Below are 21,325 nucleotides of genomic sequence, written 5' to 3' on the forward strand. Positions count from 1 at the left end.
GGGTTGTCACTGATGTCAGGCCTTGCGGTAAAATTTTGGGTCAAATATTCCATACAATCATGTGTGTCTTCCTTTGTGTTAAATTCTCCTTCCCCACCACTCTCATCCTCCACCCTTTGTGCCCGTCCAGGCACACCTGGGAGATATGTTGCAGGGTTTAATGCACTGCATCTCCTTATGGTGATGTTTACGGGGGCCATTAGTGCCAATTCCCATCTTGTAAACCGCGCTGATGAGACGTGCCTGGTTTGGGCAGAATTTAGCAAGGCTGACACTGCATGTGGTGTATGAATTGTGAGGTTGTGACCTAGCACTACATCTTCGCTTTTCGTTACTAGCAATGCTATCGCAGCAACGTTTCGCAAGCATGTGGGGAGGGATCGCGCTACCGTGTCTAGCTGAGCGCTGTAGTATGCTACCGGCCTGCTGGCATCACCGTGCTTTTGGGTTAAGACGCCTGCCACGCAACCAGCACTTTCTGTTCCGTACAGCTCAAAGGGTTTCCCATAGTCTGGCATACCTAATGCTGGTGCCTGCGTTAGGCACTGTTTAAGTCTCTCAAATGCCATCTCGGACTCGTCTGTATGCGAAATCCGATCAGGTTTGTTTGAGGAGACCATCTCCTGCAGAGGTAACGCTAGAATGGAAAACCCTGGGATCCAGTTACGGCAATACCCACACATTCCTAAAAATGTTCTGATTTGTTGCTGGGTTTGTGGCAGAGTCATGTCTCTAATTGCTTGAATTCTATCAGCGGTCAGGTGTCTCAGTCCTTGTGTTAGACAGTGTCCCAAATATTTTACCTTAGTTTGGCATAATTGCAACTTGTCTTTGGAAACCTTGTGTCCTGTGTCTGAAAGATGAAACAGGAGCTGTTTCGTATCCTTCAGGGATGCTTCCAATGAATCAGAACACAGTAGTAGATCATCCACGTACTGTATTAATACTGATCCACTCTCTGGTTGGAAAGACTGTAAACAATCATGCAAAGCCTGGGAAAAGATACTTGGGCTGTCTATGAAACCTTGTGGTAATCGAGTCCATGTGTATTGGACTCCTCTGTATGTGAATGCAAACAAGTATTGGCTGTCAGGGTGCAGAGGTACCGAAAAGAAAGCGGAGCAGAGGTCAATAACAGTGAAAAATTTCGCAGTGGGAGGGATTTGCATAAGGATGACAGCTGGATTTGGCACTACGGGGAACTGACTCTCAACTATTTTGTTAATCCCCCTTAGATCCTGCACTAGCCGGTAACCCCTCCCCCCACTCTTTTTCACAGGGAAGATGGGACTATTGGCAGTGCTGGACGTTCTTACCAGAATGCCCTGTTGTAGCAAGCGCTCTATTACGGGATACACTCCTAACTCCACCTCTGGCTTCAGAGGGTACTGTGGGATTTTTGGAGCTATCCTACCATCTTTTACTTGTACAACTACCGGAGCTACGTTTGCCATTAATCCAGTGTCCTGTCCATCTTTAGTCCAAAGTGACTCTGGTATCTGGGATGTCATTTCCTCTACTTGGGATGGAGTCCTATTTGTCATAATGGTATGTGACATTAATTTTGACGGGGAGTCTAACATGTCTCGCACTTCCTGAGCGTGATTCTCAGGTATGTCCAAGAATACACCTTCAGGAGTACAATAAATGACGCACCCCATTTTGCACAATAAGTCTCTTCCCAAAAGATTAGTCGGTGCCGATGCAGCCAGCAAAAAGGAATGCTTGGTATGTAACGGCCCTACTGTAATCTCGGCTGGTTTGCTAACAGGGTAGTGCTGGACTACTCCTGTTACTCCTATGGCTGGAATTGTCTTACCAGTGGTTCTCATGCCCACTGTCGAATTTATCACTGATTTGGCCGCCCCTGTGTCTACAAGAAAGTTTAATGATTTACCAGCTACATTGATTGCAATTTCTGGTTCACTCCCAAGACTTGCAATCAATTTTACTGGCTGCAGATTACAGGTATGGCCACACCCCTATTGGGTATGGTGACCTCCCTGAATCCCTCTGGCAGCAACTACTCGTGAAGGGGTTAAATGGGAACTACCAGTGGCTTGCCAGTCTCTGTTCGGGGGGTATCTTTTTGTTTCCCCTGTATGTGGCTCATAACTCCGTCTCTGCGGACCCTGCTCCCAATGTCGTGTGTCGTGTCGTTGTCTAGGGGGTTGATATGAGTTTTGTGAATTTTTCACTCTACAGTCTCGTGCCATGTATCCCTGTTTATGACAAGAAAAACAAGTTACCACATTTGACTTACCCACAGGGTTTGGTGATTTATACAAAGGCTGCCTTGTGGTCAGGGCCTGTATACTTACGGCCATTAACTTATCACCTTGTGACTCCCTGTGTCGGGTGATATTCCGGTCGTGATCAATAGCAGCCTCTCTCAAAGTAGCCACCGACAGACCTCGCCAACATGGTTGCGTGATCTGTACTCTTGTCTTTAATGTCTCTTTTAAACCATCCATCAGTACAGATACTGCTACTTCTCGATGGTTTATGTTTGTTTTAATGTCCTCTATACCTGTGTACTTTGCCATTTCTAGTAATGCCCTGTGAAAATATTCTGCAGCAGTTTCTGACTCTTTCTGTCTAATGGAGAAAATCTTATTCTACTTAACTACCGCTGGGAAATACTCCTTTAACTGTAAACTTATTCTTTTTACGTTATCTTTGTTGTACACATCTGTAAGAGGTACATCCTGATCCAATCCACAGTCAGCTAAAAATTGAGCTGCGTCGACATTGGAGGGTAAACATGCCCTCAGCAATACCTGCCAGTCTTTGTTATTGGGCTCTAAAGTGTTCTCTAGGTCTCTGATGTATTTCTGGCTAGCAACTAAGTCTTTCCTAGGGTCAGGGAATTCAGACACTATGGTTCTTAATTCCATTCGGGAAAATGGGCTGTACATGGCAATGTTCCTAACAGGTGTGATTCCTGTCGTGTCAGTTTTCCCATTTGGCACTGCTATTACCCTAACAGGATTAAGTCTACTAACATCATTCTGTGTAGATTCTACAGCCTGTGGTGAAATGGTTTCAGCATAGTGTATGGTGCCGTACTTACCTGTAGATACGACCTCACCTATCCCTCCGCTAGGGGCTTTTGTTACTAATCTCGTGGGTGGAGCCGTGCCTACTGTTGTCTCTGCTATGGTGGCTGCTAGAGAGAGCGCCGATATTGTTGCCGATTCGTCCTCTTGATCACACTCCTGGGGAAAGTACAAAACACAGTACAACTTGCACGGGTTAATACTTGCATTGGTTAACTTATTAACATTTACACAGTTGCTAAGTGTTTGTTTGTTACACCCTAATGCGTCATTCTCCGCAACCAATTTCTCTCCTGATATGTATGGTGGCGGCGGGGCCGTCGCTATCAATTTCTTGATAGGATTAGATCCCGCCGCCAGAGCCAATCCTCTCTGTATTTCACCCTCCTGTTGCCATAACTGCAAATAATCATAATGTTGGATTCGTCTCTTTGTTGATTTAATGAGACATATCCTCCTCCTTAAATTTTGCAACACTTCTGGGCTAAAGCTACCTACTCTTGGGAATTTCTCCCCGTCATGCACTGTCATTCTCTCCCATTCATCACATAAAACCTCTGAATGTGAACCATATTTTTCACACATTACGTACCTTGCCGACCCGACTGGTCGGTTTACTGAATCAACCCGAACCGAGGTTGATCGCCCCCTTCCTGAACAATTGGCCCCCATAACTTGCAGGCGTTGCTTTCACCACCTCTGACCTTATTTCAGGGTCTTCAGCGAACCCTTACAAAAACCAAAATGTTCACGATAGGCTGGCGGTGGCGGTTTACCGAGTACCCCACTCACTCGCCCACGCCGACCAATACGACCCACACACTGCCTTAGTGCTGGCGTACTCGACCCAGGGCCCCTATGAACCTCTATTTACTGGAACATGCGAGGGATATCCGCAGAACACTTACTCTTTCCAGTAACTATTGGTTGTTGGACAATTCCTGAGTGACCAGCGAACTTCCCTTCAGAAAATAAAAAATTACACAAATCACATCAGAGTGTACAAATAGTTTTGTGACCGGGATCGTACACAAATGGTACTGGTCAGATTAACTAATGTACACAATTACGTGCGGTACAATCGTTCAGCACATAAGCAACTAATCTTATGTGCTGAGCGACCAGTGGAATCGAAAATTTCGGCTGCGAATTCCTTCAGCCAGAGCTTTATTGGCCTATATGGGTTTTGCACCAACCCCCTGGGTTGTGCCCTTTTCTCTTATTTATGGCAGACTTCTTAGTCTGCTGTACCTGGACCTCCCGGTCTGTAGTATGACCTCCTGGTCTACTATACTCTACTGCTCAAATTTTATGTTTAACCAGAGATGCCTCCCTAGCCACCATGCACGTCACTTACATGTATGTACCTCTGCGAGAACTCGACTTCTTGTGGTTCAACCTGGAAAATTGTATAAACTTATATATACAAAACACTCACTCACCACATGTACACTTTTGTTTCTATTTCTATTTCTGCGCAGAAATTTTCTTTAGACCAGATGTGTTGTGAATTTGGAGAAGGATCTGTTAATCTAAATTTCGGACACTAAAATAGACTTGCGCTACTTACCACGTTGCCACCTTTCCGCCTGTTGCAATAACACTATCGTGTGATTTGAGTTACGTGGGCGTACCCGGACGCTCCGTTGCGTAATTTACGCTGCGTGCGTCGGCCTTTGCGTACGCGAGTCTCAGCCCTTTGTTAGAGACACGTGTACACAAAGCAATGTCCACCGTAACACAACTAACACGTTTTATCAATGTAGATCAGGCATTCCCAACCGCGGTCCTCAAGGCACACCAACAGTGCAGGTTTTAGTGATATCCAGGCTGCAGCACAGATGGTTACATCAAAATAACTGAGGTACTAATTAAGTCACCTGTGTTCAAGCCTGGATATCACTAAAACCAGGACTGTTAGTGTGCCTTGAGGACCGTGGTTGGGAAACACTGATGTAGATGATCCTCGATCGTCTACCGTGCAACACACCAATCTCTCCTTATACCTTAGGTAGAGTTGCGTGTGGGTTTTACACTTTATCCCGTTATATATTACATTTACACTTTAACTATGAAATTGCGACAAATCTCTCTTAGCACGTTTTATCAATTATAAAATGGCAAACAGGAGAGTGATATATGAAAATACACGAATGAAAAAGAAATGCAGATATGTGCGTGTATACGCAAGACAGAAATAAACAGTTTTAAAAGACACTAGCGTGTTGTTCTTACCTCCGGTTCCGGATTCCTTCAGCACCCTTTACTAAGCGAAGCAGACGCTTATCCCGTCAGCACTGCGAAGAATATGATCTCCCGCCCTTTGCTGATGGATAATGTCTGCTGAAATTACCTAGCAGAGATATGTGAAGGACAGGACGAGCCGCCAATTGATAAAGCTAAATATTTATCTTATATAAAACCCTTTATGAGGTCTAAGAACACTGTACGCTATTTACGTATGGAGTACCGTAAGGGTACGCTCGTTGCGTAACGATCGCTTAGCCGTGGTCGAGACGCTCAAGCGTCATGTTCGCTCACGGCCGAGAGATCACAGGCAGGCACGCTATTGGCTGCCGACTAACGTAATGATTCGCTATAGCGAAGCGGACGCTCGGGACCACGAGGAGATCACCAGCGGCGCTGACGCTCACAATGTTAAACCTTTATATCTAAACCATAAACAATGTAATATGCTGTGAAACCTTAGTGTAGAGATAGGGTGTAGATGCAACACAGTGTAACCTTATTAACTTAAAAGCTGTTTGAGCGTCACCGACGCTCTGAGAATACTTAACACTATAAGAAATACACAGATACCGTGCTTAGGGTCCAACGCCTAATATATATATTATGAATGTTATACTTGCAAAAGAATTAATACAATACAAGTCATACACTACAATATAACATAGACTACCTAACCAGATAACTACACATGAAATACAATACAATACTATTACGTTTAAGAGAATACGAGAGAAAGAGGAGAAGAGAGAGAGAGAGAGATATGGCCCACAACAACAAGAAAGACAATATGATTGCGGAGAAAACTTACGCACAAAGGAAACGATCGCATGCGCCTCTGGACATCCAGCTCCCGATTTTCAGCAATGAGAACCGTTGAAGAGTGAGCTGGATGTGATCGGCTTGTCTATTTATGCCCCACACACAATACAATTCAATAGTCCCTACAATCTCATTGTTCATTGGACACAGGAATTCCTCCTCGCATTATAACAAAAGGTCATAGGTTGATTCATACAGGTGGGTTGTGACGATTTCCAACTGCTCAGGTGGGTGGGAAACTAGGTTTCCCGCCGCATGGATAATTAAGTGCAAATAATAGTAAATGGACATAAACTTCTTATGTCCATAACTATTCGCACGAGCGATTAATCCGCTTCAAACCAACACCGGAATATTGCTAATTAAATACTCTTCCGATGGATACTAAACACCACTGTATTACTCCTGTCTGACCCTTCGTATCAAACAAAGGGGGATTTCTCTGTTCATGAACATTCTACATTAACCAAACTTTCAGATTCTATCAAAGGGACCATGATCTACAAAATACATTATATAGTGGAAATATGTAACGATTGAGTCGCACGCTACGAACACATGAACTCTACCGTAAATGCACATACCGCGCGCCCGCGGGTGCCCGCAACAGCGAGTATGCGCACGCACGGGTGAGCGCACGCATGCGCAGCGCAGACCTGTGTGAGGTGCAAATATGGCAGTGTGCATCGTGATATTTTTCTGACTTTGACAGAAGCCATTCCCTTCGGCAGGTTCCATGCGAGGACCTTTCAGTGGGATCTGTTGGACAAGTGGTCCGGATCGCATCTTCAGATGCATCGGCTGATCACCCTATCCCCCAGGGCCAGGGTGTCTCTTCTGTGGTGGCTGCATAGTGCTCACCTTCTCGAGGGCCGCAGGTTCGGCATACAGGACTGGGTCCTGGTGACCACGGATGCAAGCCTCCGAGGATGGGGAGCAGTCACTCAGGGAAGAAACTTCCAAGGGCTGTGGTCAAGTCAGGAGGCTTGTCTGCACATCAATATCCTGGAACTAAGGGCCATATACAATGCCCTGAGTCAAGCGGAGCCTCTGCTTCGCAACAAACCGGTGCTGATTCAGTCAGACAACATCACGGCAGTGGCCCATGTGAACCGCCAGGGCGACACAAGAAGCAGGGTGGCAATGGCAGAAGCCTCCAGGATTCTTCGTTGGGCGGAGAATCACGTACTAGCACTGTCAGCAGTGTTCATTCCGGGAGTGGACAACTGGGAAGCAGACTTCCTCAGCAGGCACGACCTCCACCCGGGAGAGTGGGGACTTCAGCAAGAAGTCTTCACACAGATTACAAATCAATGGGAACTGCCACAGGTGGACATGATGGCATCCCGCCTCAACAAAAAGCTACAAAGGTATTGCGCCAGGTCAAGAGACCCTCAGGCGATAGCTGTGGACGCACTAGTAACACCGTGGGTGTTCCAGTCGGACTATGTGTTTCCTCCTCTACCTCTCATACCCAAGGTGCTGAGAATCGTAAGAAAAAAAGGAGTGAGAACAATACTCATTGTTCCTGATTGGCCAAGAAGGACTTGGTACCCGGAACTGCAAGAAATGCTCACAGAGGACCCATGGCCTCTGCCTCTCAGACAGGATCTGTTGCAACAGGGGCCCTGTCTGTTCCAAGACTTACCGCGGCTGCGTTTGACGGCGTGGCGGTTGAACGCCGGATCCTAGCGGAGAAAGGCATTCCGGATGAAGTTATTCATACGCTGATAAAGGCTAGGAAGGACGTGACCGCAAAATATTATCACCGTATATGGCGAAAATATGTTGCTTGGTGTGAGGCCACGAAGGCTCCTACAGAGGAATTCCAGCTGGGCCGGTTCCTGCACTTCCTACAGTCAGGAGTGACTATGGGCTTAAGATTAGGGTCCATAAAGGTCCAGATTTCGGCCCTATCCATTTTCTTTCAAAAGGAACTGGCTTCACTTCCTGAAGTTCAGACGTTTGTAAAGGGAGTGCTGCATATTCAGCCCCCTTTTGTGCCACCAGTGGCACCTTGGGATCTTAACGTGGTGTTGAGTTTCCTGAAATCTCACTGGTTTGAGCCACTTAAGACCGTGGGGCTAAAGTATCTCACGTGGAAAGTGGTCATGCTGTTGGCCCTAGCCTCAGCTAGGCGTGTGTCAGAATTGGCGGCTTTGTCATGTAAAAGCCCCTATCTGGTTTTCCATATGGACAGGGCAGAATTACGGACTTGTCCGCAATTTCTGCCGAAGGTGGTGTCATCTTTTCATTTGAACCAACCTATTGTGGTGCCTGCGGCTACTCGTGACTTGGAGGACTCCAAGTTGCTTGATGTAGTCAGGGCTTTGAAGATTTATGTAGCCAGGACGGCTGGAGTCAGGAAAACTGACTCGCTGTTTATCCTGTATGCATCCAACAAGCTGTGTGCTCCTGCTTCAAAGCAGACTATTGCTCGCTGGATCTGTAACACGATTCAGCAGGCTCATTCTGCGACTGGTTTGCCGCATCCAAAATCAGTGAAAGCCCACTCCACAAGGAAAGTGGGCTCTTCTTGGACGGCTGCCCGAGGGGTCTCGGCATTACAACTTTGCCGAGCAGCTACTTGGTCGGGTTCAAACACCTTTGCAAAGTTCTATAAGTTTGATACCCTGGCTGAGGAGGACCTTGTGTTTGCCCATTCGGTGCTGCAGAGTCATCCGCACTCTCCCGCCCGTTTGGGAGCTTTGGTATAATCCCCATGGTCCTTACGGAGTCCCCAGCATCCACTAGGACGTTAGAGAAAATAAGATTTTACTCACCGGTAAATCTATTTCTCGTAGTCCGTAGTGGATGCTGGGCGCCCGTCCCAAGTGCGGACTTTCTGCAATACGTGTATATAGTTATTGCTTAATAAAAGGGTTATGTTATGTTGGCATCTGTTGTTTGATGCTTTGTTGTTGTTCATACTGTTAACTGGGTATGTTATCACGAGTTATACGGTGTGATTGGTGTGGCTGGTATGAGTCTTACCCTGGATTCCAAAATCCTTTCCTTGTAATGTCAGCTCTTTCGGGCACAGTTTCCTTAACTGAGGTCTGGAGGAGGGGCATAGAGGGAGGAGCCAGTGCACACCAGTAGTACTAATTCTTTCTTAGAGTGCCCAGTCTCCTGCGGAGCCCGTCTATTCCCCATGGTCCTTACGGAGTCCCCAGCATCCACTACGGACTACGAGAAATAGATTTACCGGTGAGAAAAATCTTTTTTTTTGAAACCAGCACCGGGCTCCACTTGCCAGGTACATAAGGCCACAGCCGGGGGACACTTTTATACTGGTCCCTGCGGCCCTGGCATTACATACCCAACTAGTCACCCCTGGCCGGGGTACCCTGGAGGAGTGGGAACCCCTTAAATCAAGGGGTCCCCCCTCCAGCCACCCAAGGGCCAGGGGTGAAGCCCGAGGCTGTCCCCCCCATCCAAGGGCGGCGGATGGGGGGCTGATAGCCATGTGTAAAAAATGTGAATATTGTTTTTAGTAGCAGTACTACAAGCCTCCCCCGCAAGCTGGTACTTGGAGAACCACAAGTACCAGCATGCGGTTGAAAACCTGGCCCGCTGGTACCTGTAGTACTACTACTAAAAAAATACCCCAAAAAAAACAGGACACACACACCGTGAAAGCATAAGTTTATTACATACATGCACACCTCCATACATACATACTTACCTATGTTCACACGAGGCTCTGTCCTCTTGTCCCTGTAGAATCCTTGGGGGACCTGTGAAAAAAATTATACTCACATAATCCAGTGTAGATTGTGTCCAAAGTATAATCCACGTACTTGGCAAAACAAAAAAACGGAAACCCGACCACGCACTGATAGGGTCCCATGTTTACACATGGGACCCCTTTCCCCGACTGCCAGGACCCCCCCTGACTCCTGTCAAAGAGGGTCCCTTCAGCCAATCAGGGAGCGCCATGTCGTGGCACTCTCCTGATTGGCTGTGTGTCCTGCAGTGTCTGTGAGGCAGCACACGGCACAGATGCAATGTAGCGCCTATGCGCTCCATTGTAGCCAATGGTGGGAACTTTGCGGTCAGCGGTGAGGTTACTTTCGGTCAACCGCTGACCGCAAAGTTCCCACCATTGGCTACAATGGAACGCATAGGCGCTACATTGTATCTGTGCCGTGTGCTGCCTCACAGACACTACAGGAGCACACAGCCAATCAGGAGAGTGCCACGACGTGGCGCTCCCTGATTGGTTGAAGGGACCCTCTTTGACAGCAGTCAGGGGGGGTCCTGGCAGTCGGGGAAAGGGGTCCCATGTGTAAACATGGGACCCCTTTCAGTGCGTGGTCGGGTTTCCGTTTATTTGTTTTGCCAAGTACGTGGATTATACAAAGGACACAATCTACACTGGATTATGTGAGTAAAATTTTTTTCACAGGTCCCCCAAGGATTCTACAGGGACAAGAGGACAGAGCCTCGTGTGAACATAGGTAAGTATGTATGTATGGAGGTGTGCATGTATGTAATAAACTTATACTTTCACGGTGTGTGTGTCCTGTTTTTTTTGGGGTATTTTTTTAGTAGTAGTACTACAGGTACCAGCGGGCCAGGTTTTCAACCGCATGCTGGTACTTGTGGTTCTCCAAGTACCAGCTTGCGGGGGAGGCTTGCTGGGACTTGTAGTACTGCTACCAAAAATAATATTCACATTTCTTACACATGCCTATCAGCCCCCCATCCGCCGCCCTTGGATGGGGGGGACAGCCTCGGGCTTCACCCCTGGCCCTTGGGTGGCTGGAGGGGGAGGACCCCTTGATTTAAGGGGTTCCCACTCCTCCAGGGTACCCCGGCCAGGGGTGACTAGTTGGGAATGTAATGCCAGGGCCGCAGGGACCAGTATAAAAGTGTCCCCCGGCTGTGGCATTATGTACCTGGCTAGTGGAGCCCGGTGCTGGTTTCAAAATACGGGGGACCCCTACGCTTTTTGTCTCCCGTATTTTTGGAACCAGGACCAGGCGCAGAGCCCGATGCTGGTTGATGAAATATGAGGGAACCCCTGACATTTTTTTCCCCATATTTTGACAACCAGGACCGGCTCAAAGAGCCCGAGGCTGGTTATGCTTAGGAGGGGGGACCCCACGCAATTTTTTTTAAAGTTTTAACACTAAACAGACCCTTTCCCATAGATAACCATGCACAGATCTCACTGATCCGTGCATGGTTATCCAAACTCGACTGGAAAAAGCAGGTCTATTTTTTTGCTGCTTTTTTTAACGAATCGGAAAAAAACAGACCCGCACTTGAGCACTCAGAGACTAACACCCAAATACGAATGAATAGTGAATGCCCGTATTGTATGAAATAACAGCCGCGTTTGACCGATGGTCTATTCATTCGTATTTCGGAACTTTGCTAATCAAACCATTACGAATAGTCCAAACACTGCCGAGATTGGTGCTTAGTGAATTCCCGGATTGGGACTTAGAAAAAAAAACACAAATCGGACAAACTCGAATTCTTAGTAAATATTGGCCTAAGAGGGGACATGATCAACGTCTACAAATATATAAGGGGGCAATACACAGAGCTTGTGCAGGACCTGTTTTCGGTAAGATCAGCACAGAGGACTCATGGACACTCTCTTAGGTTAGAGGAAAGGAGATTCCGCACAATGCGGCGTAAGGGTTTTTTCACAGTAAGGACAACACGTGTTTGGAATTCCCTTCCTGAGAGAGTTGTAATGGTGGACTCAGTCAACACCTTTAAGAATGGGTTAGATAAATTCCTAATGGATAAGGATATCCAGGGTTATGGTGCGTAGTCGCGCACTATAGTTACTATAAAAAGAGGGATAAAACGTAACGGCAGACATCAGCATCAGACAAAATTTATACCAAAATACACCTGCATAGGAGACCACAAATAGGTTGAACTTGATGGACAAATTGTCTTTTTTCAACCTTCGATACTATGTTACTATGTTACTCACATTGCATCTTCATAATGCTTCTGTTTAGCACTATATTTATTAGTGGGTATAATTTTATAACATTTGTCTACAATTTTCTGCATTGTATCAATATACTTTCCATGGTTTTTCCTGGTAAAATATTATTATAGCAATTGCATAACTGTAGGAACCATGGGGCTTATTCAGTATGGATCACTTGGGCGATTCCTTACGCAGTTTCCTGATTATCGAGAAACTGCACAGGCACAGAACCAGTTTTCAGCATGTGTAGGGCAGCTTACAAATACGGTCCATTCTGAATGAGGGCCCTAATGCAGATAGAGTTTGGCGTATTCTGCACCTGGTGTAATTAGGAAGTACAAAAGCATTGTAAATAATTACTCTCTGCACTAGATGGCAGCAAAGTCATGCAGATACATGTATATTGTGACTTGCATTGTTTCAATGGGGTTGCCTTTATGGAGTATTAACCTATTCTTGATTAATACAAGTAATTCCATATATCTAAAAAAAAAATATGTTTTCTATGATATGAATGTATGTGACTAATGATTTTCCCATCTCCTTTATTTCCAGCTGAAGGCGTTAGTGCTTCTGTATTTGAGGAAAGCTTAAAGCCAACTCCACAGCATAGAAACTTACTTAAAAAAAGCACTCACCTAGAAGATAAAGCTGAGGAAAAGCAGCCCAGCACCAAACTGTCCTCGCTGTCCGCTCCTTCGTCTCTAACGAGACTTAACGATACGGTTCCTGTTTCTGAAAAACAATCATTTTCCGAGAGATGTAGCCCAGAGGTAATTACTGTGTTCAACCGTATGCATCTTTCTGACTAGAGAAAATGTTAGAACTCATTGCTTTAATCAAAACCATTTCCACTTTGTACACTTTGTTTTGAAGCTTGCAGCTATAGTGAATGGTATTTGACCCTTTTGTGAAGAATGCCATTGTTCTGTAGGTGGTGGATGACAATTGGTGACTTATGATAAATGCCCCCCCCCAATAAAAATAAAAAGTTTTTAAATGCATTTCAGTATTTAGATAATGAAATTATACTCTGAATATATAGGATTTCTTCATGATTTACTCATTCTGTACTTATACGCGGTGGTAACACTAATCCTAAACTGTCTTACATGGAAGATTTTATTCAGTACTGTTTAAATAAGGTGCAGTTATTAAGCGATTGTAACGCAAGTCCTGATTTGTCGTACACATGGAAGATTTTATCTAGTACTGTTTAAATAAGGTGCAGTTATTAAGCGGTTGTAACGCTAGTCCTGATTTGTCAAACACATACAGTAGAAGATTTTATCCAGTACTGTTTAGACAAGGTGCAGCTATAAAATGTGTATGTACGTTCAGCACAAGTGGTAAAGGAGAGTGCTTTTTCCTCCACACTGGAATAATAATCTATCCCCAGTGTTCTACTGGGATAGATTATTATTTAACATCATAAATATACCATGCATCATACCGTACATTGGAAGATAGTGTTCTCTTATGTAGAAAGACGCCTTCAAATAGTATGACCTACTGGTTAAAATTAAGTCATAAACACAAAGTGCTGTCTGTTTTGTTATTGAAGGACCATGTCTTTCAATAATAAAAGTTGGATGAACCCACTGCCAAGACCTCCATTATCCCAGAGCTCAGCAATGGCAAATTCCACTGTGATCTCTCTCCTGCTAGACAGGGCTGCCTAGAGAATGAGGAGCTGCCAGGCCTGGAGATGGCAGGTTTTCCAGCTGGCTGTTGAACTCCCCAGGCACGTTACATAACTAAGTATAAGGTGCTTTCCATTGTTGAAACTTGACAAGTTTGCTATAAATGGACTTGTACAATTCTAGTAACTGTAAAAGTGCATCACGTACCATATATATGTAGACCATTGATTCGAATAATATACGAAAGGTTCAATGTAATTTGCTAATTAAAAGTGGAGTTCAGTTTTTCCAACATAAAACAAATGAATCACAACATTTCTCTGTTTGTTTGTTTGTTTTTATATATATATATATATATATATATATATATATATATATTAGCGCTGTGAAGGTCATAATAAGGAGATGACAATAAATTAAATTCCAGTGGCTATTCTGGATATAGTATGTAATTGTTTTCTATGTTGCTATGAGAGGTCTTCGTGTTCATAATTGTGACAGTAATGACTCATATGCTCTTGTAGTCACTATAGATTTAACTAGGAACAAATGATATCATCCTGTTTACACAAATCAGAAAGCAATCCAGTCCCAAGTATACCTTTACTTCTTCTGAAAAAGCCAATGTGACTGTTTATGTTAGAAAAAAAAACAAGTTTAACACATTCATGAAAATATTTGTAAATAATTGCGGACGTGTTACGTTTTAGGGGTCAATCCAATTGTGCGCGAGTTTCTCGCACCTGCAAGTTATCACGGCAGCAGCCGTACTTTAGGGCGGCATGAACTCCCACAAAAGTAATTTTGTGCAAATTTGGTCAGAAATCAGGCCATGAAGGGTGTAAGTTTGGGTGCCATTGCGATCATTGAAACGGCGCAGCAACTGCAACTCACACCCTTCACATATAATTGGATTAACCCCTTAATGTGTCACAGTTACTTGATGTACTGTATCAATAATAGCTTTGTATACAAAGCTTAACAAAGTAAAAGTAATAGAGTAGCGTTCTCTAAAGCTAACCTCTATATTTTTTGAATGGCATCCGTCGCTTATGCTGGCAGGTTGTTATATGGTATGTGACTATCACAAATTGAGATTCAAAATAGTTCAGATAAATAAAATATTTATGCTCCATATTTGGTACCCAAAGCATATGTGTCACATTCCTATAACAATAAATTGTGCAGTGCATATCTAACTTTTCTGATGAGTATTTTACACTGTTATGCCCCTTTGTAATCTTTTAAGATTGCTTTTTGAATTATTCCAAAGAATATAAAAAACAGTAGTTACATCTATATGACAAAAATAAAGGCATACAACAATAACAAGATTTATGGTAAGAACTTACCTTTGTTAAATCTATTTCTGCGAGGTACACTGGGCTCCACAAGGATTGGACAATGGGGTGTAGAGTAGGATCTTGATCCGAGGCACCAACAGGCTCAAAGCTTTGACTGTTCCCAGAATGCACAGCGCCGCCTCCTCTATAACCCCGCCTCCCTGCACAGGAGCTCAGTTTTTAGTTAACCAGCCCAATGCAGTAGCAGGAAAAGAGACGACAACGGTTAGTAGCCACATACACCACACTCTCACGACAAGAGAAGTGTCAGCGGCTAATGCCATACCAACCCAAAGAAGCGAAGTGCGTCAGGGTGGGCGCCTTGTGGAGCCCAGTGTACCTCGCAGAAAGAGATTTAACAAAGGTAAGTTCTTACCATAAATCTTGTTTTCTGCTGCGGGGTACTCTGGGCTCCACAAGGATTGGACAATGGGGATGTCCTAAAGCAGTTCCTTATGGGAGGGGATGCACTGTAGCGGGCACAAGAACCCGGCGTCCAAAGGAAGCATCCTGGGAAGCGGCAGTATCGAAGACATAGAACCTTATGAACGTGTTCCCGGAGGACCATGTAGCCGCCTTGCACAATTGTTCAAGGGTCGCACCACGTTGGGCCACCCAAGAAGGTCCAACAGACCGAGTAGAATGGGCCGTAATGTGAGCAGGAGCTGACAGACCAGCCTTCACATAAGCATGTGCAATCCCCATTCTAATCCATCTGGCCAGGGTCCGCTCTTGAGCAGGCCAGCCACGTTTGTGAAATCCAAACAAAACAAAGAGAGAATCAGATTTTCGAATAGAAGCAGTTCTCTTCACGTAGATACGGAGAGCCCGTACCACATCCAAAGACCGCTCTTTAGGAGACAAATCAGGAGAGACAAAGGCTGGAACCACAATCTCCTGATTAAGGTGGAACGAAGAAACCACCTTAGGTAAATATCCGGTACGAGTCCTAAGAACCGCCCGGTCACGGTGAAAAATCAGATATGGGGAACTACAAGACAAGGCACCCAGATCCGACATTCTTCTAGCAGAGGCAATAGCCAGCAAGAACATCACCTTAAGGGAAAGCCACTTAAGGTCAGCTGAACTCAGGGGTTCAAACGGAGGCTCCTGCAACGCCTCCAAAACAACCGACAAGTCCCAAGGAGCCACAGGCGGGACATAGGGAGGTTGGATACGATCCACACCCTGAGTGAAAGTATGAACATCAGGTAAAGTCGCAATTTTTCTCTGAGACCACACCGACAAGGCCGAAATATGAACCTTGAGGGAGGCCAGACGCAGGCCTAAATCTAGGCCCTGCTGCAGAAAAGCCAAAAGTTTGGCTGTACTAAACTTGGAAGCATCATAATTGTTAGATGCGCACCAAACAAAGTAGGAATGCCAGACCCTATGGTAAATCCGAGCAGAAGCCGGTTTCCGGGCCTGCAACATAGTTTTAATGACCTCTTCAGAAAAACCCTTAGCCCTCAAGACGGAAGCTTCAAGAGCCACGCCGTCAAAGACAGCCGGGCTAGGTCCTGGTAGACACAGGGGCCCTGAACGAGGAGGTCTGGGCGTTGTGGAAGCAGAAGTGGACGCTCTGACGAAAGGCCTTGCAGGTCTGAGAACCAGGGCCGTCTGGGCCACGCCGGAGCTATGAGAAGCAGATTTCCTTTTTCTTGCTTGAACTTCCGAATTACCCTGGGCAGGAGTGACACCGGAGGGAACACGTACGGCAGCAGAAACCTCCACGGCACCGCCAGCGCATCCATGAATGCTGCTTGAGGATCCCTTGTCCTTGCTCCGAAGACCGGAACCTTGTGATTGTGTCGAGACGCCATCAGATCTACATCTGGAAGACCCCACTTTTCCACTAGGAGTTGAAACACTTCTGGATGGAGGCTCCACTCGCCGGCATGCACGTCCTGACGACTGAGAAAGTCCGCTTCCCAATTCAGGACTCCCGGAATGAATATTGCCGATATGGCCGGTAGATGGCGTTCCACCCAACGTAGAATCCGTGAGACTTCCTTCATTGCCAAACGGCTTCGAGTGCCGCCTTGATGATTTATGTAAGCCACTGTGGTGGCGTTGTCCGACTGTATTTGAACAGGACGGTTCTGAATTAAATGCTGGGCCAGGTTCAACGCATTGAAGACCGCCCGCAACTCCAGAATGTTGATCGAGAGGAGAGATTCCTCCTTGGTCCACCGACCCTGAAGGAAGTGTTGCTCCAGCACAGCGCCCCAACCTCTTAGACTGGCATCTGTCGTCAACAGGACCCATTTGGATATCCAGAAGGGATGGCCCCTGCACAACTGTTGGTCCCGGAGCCACCAAAGTAGCGACAGACGGACCTCCGGAGTCAATGAGATCATGTGAGACCTGATCCGGTGAGGCAGGCCGTCCCACTTGGCTAGAATCAGCCTCTGGAGGGGGCGAGAATGGAATTGAGCATACTCCACCATGTCGAATGCTGAGACCATGAGACCCAGCACCTGCATCGCCGAATGTATCGACACTTGCGGACGAGAAAGGAAGCAACTAATCCTGTCCTGAAGCTTCAGGACTTTCTCCTGAGACAAGAACAACCGCTGGTTGTGAGTGTCCAATAGCGCTCCCAGGTGCACCATGCTCTGAGCAGGGACCAGGGAGGATTTCTTCCAGTTGATGAGCCACCCGTGGGCTTGTAGAAACCGGACAGTCATATCCAGATGACACAGGAGAAGGTCTGGGGAATTTGCCAGGATTAACAAGTCGTCCAGGTACGGCAGTATCCTGACCCCTTGACGGCGGAGTACCACCGTCATCACCGCCATTACTTTGGTGAAAACTCGCGGAGCCGTTGTTAAACCAAAAGGTAACGCTGAAACTGGTAATGAAGGTTGCCAATAGCGAACCTCAGGTATTGCTGATGTGACGTTGCTATAGGAATATGCAGGTAAGCATCCTGTATATCCAGGGAGACCATGTAGTCCCCAGGTTCCAAGGCCAGAACTATAGAGCGAAGGGTTTCCATACGGAACTTGGAAACCTTCACAAACTTGTTCAATGCCTTGAGGTTGAGAATGGGCCGGGAGGACCCATTCGGTTTTGGGACTAGAAACAGCGGAGAATAGTACCCCGGCCCCTCTGAGCAAGAGGCACCTGTACTACAACTCCTGTATCCAGGAGGGTCTGTACCACCGAATGCAGAGTGTTTGCCTTTGTCTGGTCCGACGGGACGTCTGTCTGGCAAAATTGATGAGGGGTCGGTTTTTGAAGGCAATGGCATAACCTTGAGTGACGACTTCCCGTACCCAGGTATCTGAAGTGGTCTTCAACCATTCCTGGGTATACCCTAGAAGCCGGCCCCCACCCTGGGATCCCCCAGGGGGAGGCCCGCCCCGTCATGCGTCAGGCTTATCGGTCTTGGAAGCTGGCTGACGGGCAGCCCAGGCTCTTTTGGGCTTCGGCTTACCAGGTTTGCAAGTGCGGGCCTGCTTGTGGTACGCCTGACCTATTGCTTTACCTGAAGGGCGAAAGGGGCGAAAGGACGTACCTTTAGCCTTCGACACAGAAGGAGCGGTGTTTGGTAAACAGGCAGTTTTGGCAGTAGCCAAGTCAGCCACTATCTTATTTAAGTCCTCCCCAAACAGAATATCTCCCTTGAAAGGGATTACCTCCAGGGTTTTTCTAGAGTCCAGATCCACAGACCAGGATCTCAGCCACAATATCCGGCGAGCCAGGACTGACGTAGTAGAGGCCTTGGCTGCTAGGATACCGGCATCCGAAGCCGCCTCTTTAATATAGCGAGAAGCTGTGACAATATATGACAAGCATTGTCTAGCATGGTCAGAGGAGATTTCAGCATCTAACTCCAAGGCCCACGCTTCAATAGCCTCGGCAGCCCATGTAGCTGCAATAGTGGGCCTTTGCGCAGCACCCGTGAGGGTGTAAATCGCTTTCAGACAACCCTCCACACGCTTATCCGTAGGATCTTTTAGAGACGTGACGGTAGTGACAGGCAGAGCTGAGGAAACCACCATCCTGGCCACATGTGAGTCCACTGGAGGAGGCGTTTCCCAATTCTTAGACAGCTCTGGCACGAGGGGATAGCGAGCCAGCATCTTCTTGTGAGGCACAAACTTTGTACCCGGGTTTTCCCAGGGTTCCTGACGTATATCCACTAGGTGGTCAGAGTGAGGTAAAACTTGTTTAACCACCTTCTGACGCTTGAACCTATCTGGTTTCTTAGGAGGGACGGATGGCTCAAGATCATCCGTAATCTGTAGTATTAACTTAATAGCCTCCAAAAGATCAGGAACATCCACATGTGAACTACCCTCCCCATCAGCAGTATCTGAGTCAGAACCTGTGGGGTCAGTATACGTGCCGTCTTGCTCCTGAGGAAGCTGGACCACTTAAAACCAGCGAAACGCGTTGAGCGCCTAATCCATCCTGATATTTATCAGCACCACTGGCTCTCTTGTCACTCGGAATATACACACTGGGACAATCATCCAGCAACATCCACCATTCTGGACATATTCCTCCATGCCTAAGAGGACAACTAATCCAGTCAATACAGGTGGATCTACTGTGCTCCAAGGATAACTGGTAACTACCTCACATTTGCTATTTGTCGGTCCATGCAAAACAACCGACTAGTGATGGACACTTCCAGTAAACAAAGTCCCTCTGAGTGACACTCAATAGCCTAACGTGGACTTTTTAAATAATTCAGGCATTTCGTGGCATTTTTAGTGGGAACTAAACTGATTCACAATTTTATCTTGGATTTCACTATTTATTATTATTTTTATATTTAAATTTATTATTATTTTTTACTGTATAATAAATGTGATATTTTATTTAAGCCTTTTGGTTATTAGATTGTTTTCATTATTTACATGATCAGCCAGCGCTGGTAAAACTCCTTTCATACGTGCCGTCTTCATCAGACGAGGTGTCAGTGACAGCAGTGGATTGTGAGGAGACAAGTGCTCGCTTAGAGGACCCCTTAGACCTAGGCGAGCGATGGTCAGACTTTTTAGTAGTCAGGGACTGGTTCAACTTTTTTAACTGATCAGATAAATCGTCCGCCCACGGCGGGTTAGCTGCAGGGACCACATACGGTTGTACCGGCATTGGTCCCATAGGGGGTGTTAGTTTATGAACTAGCGTATGCAGAAGCGTGGAAAAAGCGGCCCACGGTGGGTCAGTATGTGCCTCCATTGCCACAGTCCTACTGGGGGGCAAGGAGCCCCCCAGAACCAGAGCCCACAGCTGCTATATTCTCCTCATATGGGTCTGTGGCTTCAGCAACACCAGCAGTGTGTTCAGCCCCGAACCGTTACCCTCAGAAGCAGACATGATATAACTTGCAGTATGAGGTAACACAGTACAATTATCAGCAGCACTATATCTCTAAACCCAAACCCCTGCTCAGTGTAGTCAGCACTAGCAGAGATAAAGGAGAGATATGGTGACTAAATCACAGAGAAAAATACGTAATACAGTATATCTTTGTGAAAATCCTATATTAGATAACACCTGATGCACCAAGCCCCCTCAGGTTATAGAATATAGGGATAGCAGGTTGAGTGAAAGACACGAAATGGACACCACTCAGCTATCAAATGCACACACAGATAGTCACAGTTTGTACAATGCAGAGGTTATTACTGACAATAATACTGCACTGGACTAGCTTACACAGCTATATAACAAATGATGTAACAGTACACAGTAAGAACTGGATGTATATCACAGGGTAATTGTACTATAAAACCCTGACTAAATTCACTCTTTCTTACTAACACTGACTAAAAAAGGCAGGTAGAATACTTAAGTGTCATGTAAAGTCACAGCACTGACAACCAGGCGGCTTTACATAGGAGGATTTGCCCAAGCAGTCCCAGGAACAGTGAGCTGAGGGATAATGGCGCCGCAGACACTGACAGGGAGTGAGGAAAAGACAGATATGCAGCTCCAGGGCGGGAACACTTGCTAGAAATGGCGCCCTGGGGCTGGGGGAGGGGCTTCAGGTCTAAGCCTTATCCCCTCTGCTGGCAAAACCATGCCCTGGTGATCTAGTGGGATCGCCTGTATCCACAGTGTCCACCGCCAGCGCGCGCGGCCCGCCTCCCACTGACCGCGCCGGATCGCGATAAAGACCGGGTCCCGCAAGCGGGACCCACTTACCACCTCCCAAAGCGCGGCCACGCGATCCTGGAGAGCCCCAGCCGTGTGTGTCTAACGTGAAGAATACCGGAACCTCCG

The 21,325-nt window shown here is 46.4% G+C and overlaps 1 protein-coding gene across 4 annotated transcripts in view; it reads left to right on the forward strand.

Annotated features, from left to right (window-relative positions):
• Positions 1-21,325, forward strand: part of MAP9 (microtubule associated protein 9) — a 379,878-nt gene that overhangs the window by 157,978 nt on the left and 200,575 nt on the right. For all 4 annotated transcript variants that reach the window (XM_063920498.1, XM_063920497.1, XM_063920499.1 and 1 more), the window contains one exon: positions 12,649-12,866. In XM_063920498.1, the coding sequence (XP_063776568.1) occupies positions 12,649-12,866 (218 nt within the window). The remainder of the gene's footprint in view (positions 1-12,648; positions 12,867-21,325) is intronic.

Source organism: Pseudophryne corroboree, chromosome 1 (genome assembly GCF_028390025.1).
Source record: "Pseudophryne corroboree isolate aPseCor3 chromosome 1, aPseCor3.hap2, whole genome shotgun sequence".
NCBI lineage: Eukaryota > Metazoa > Chordata > Amphibia > Anura > Myobatrachidae > Pseudophryne > Pseudophryne corroboree.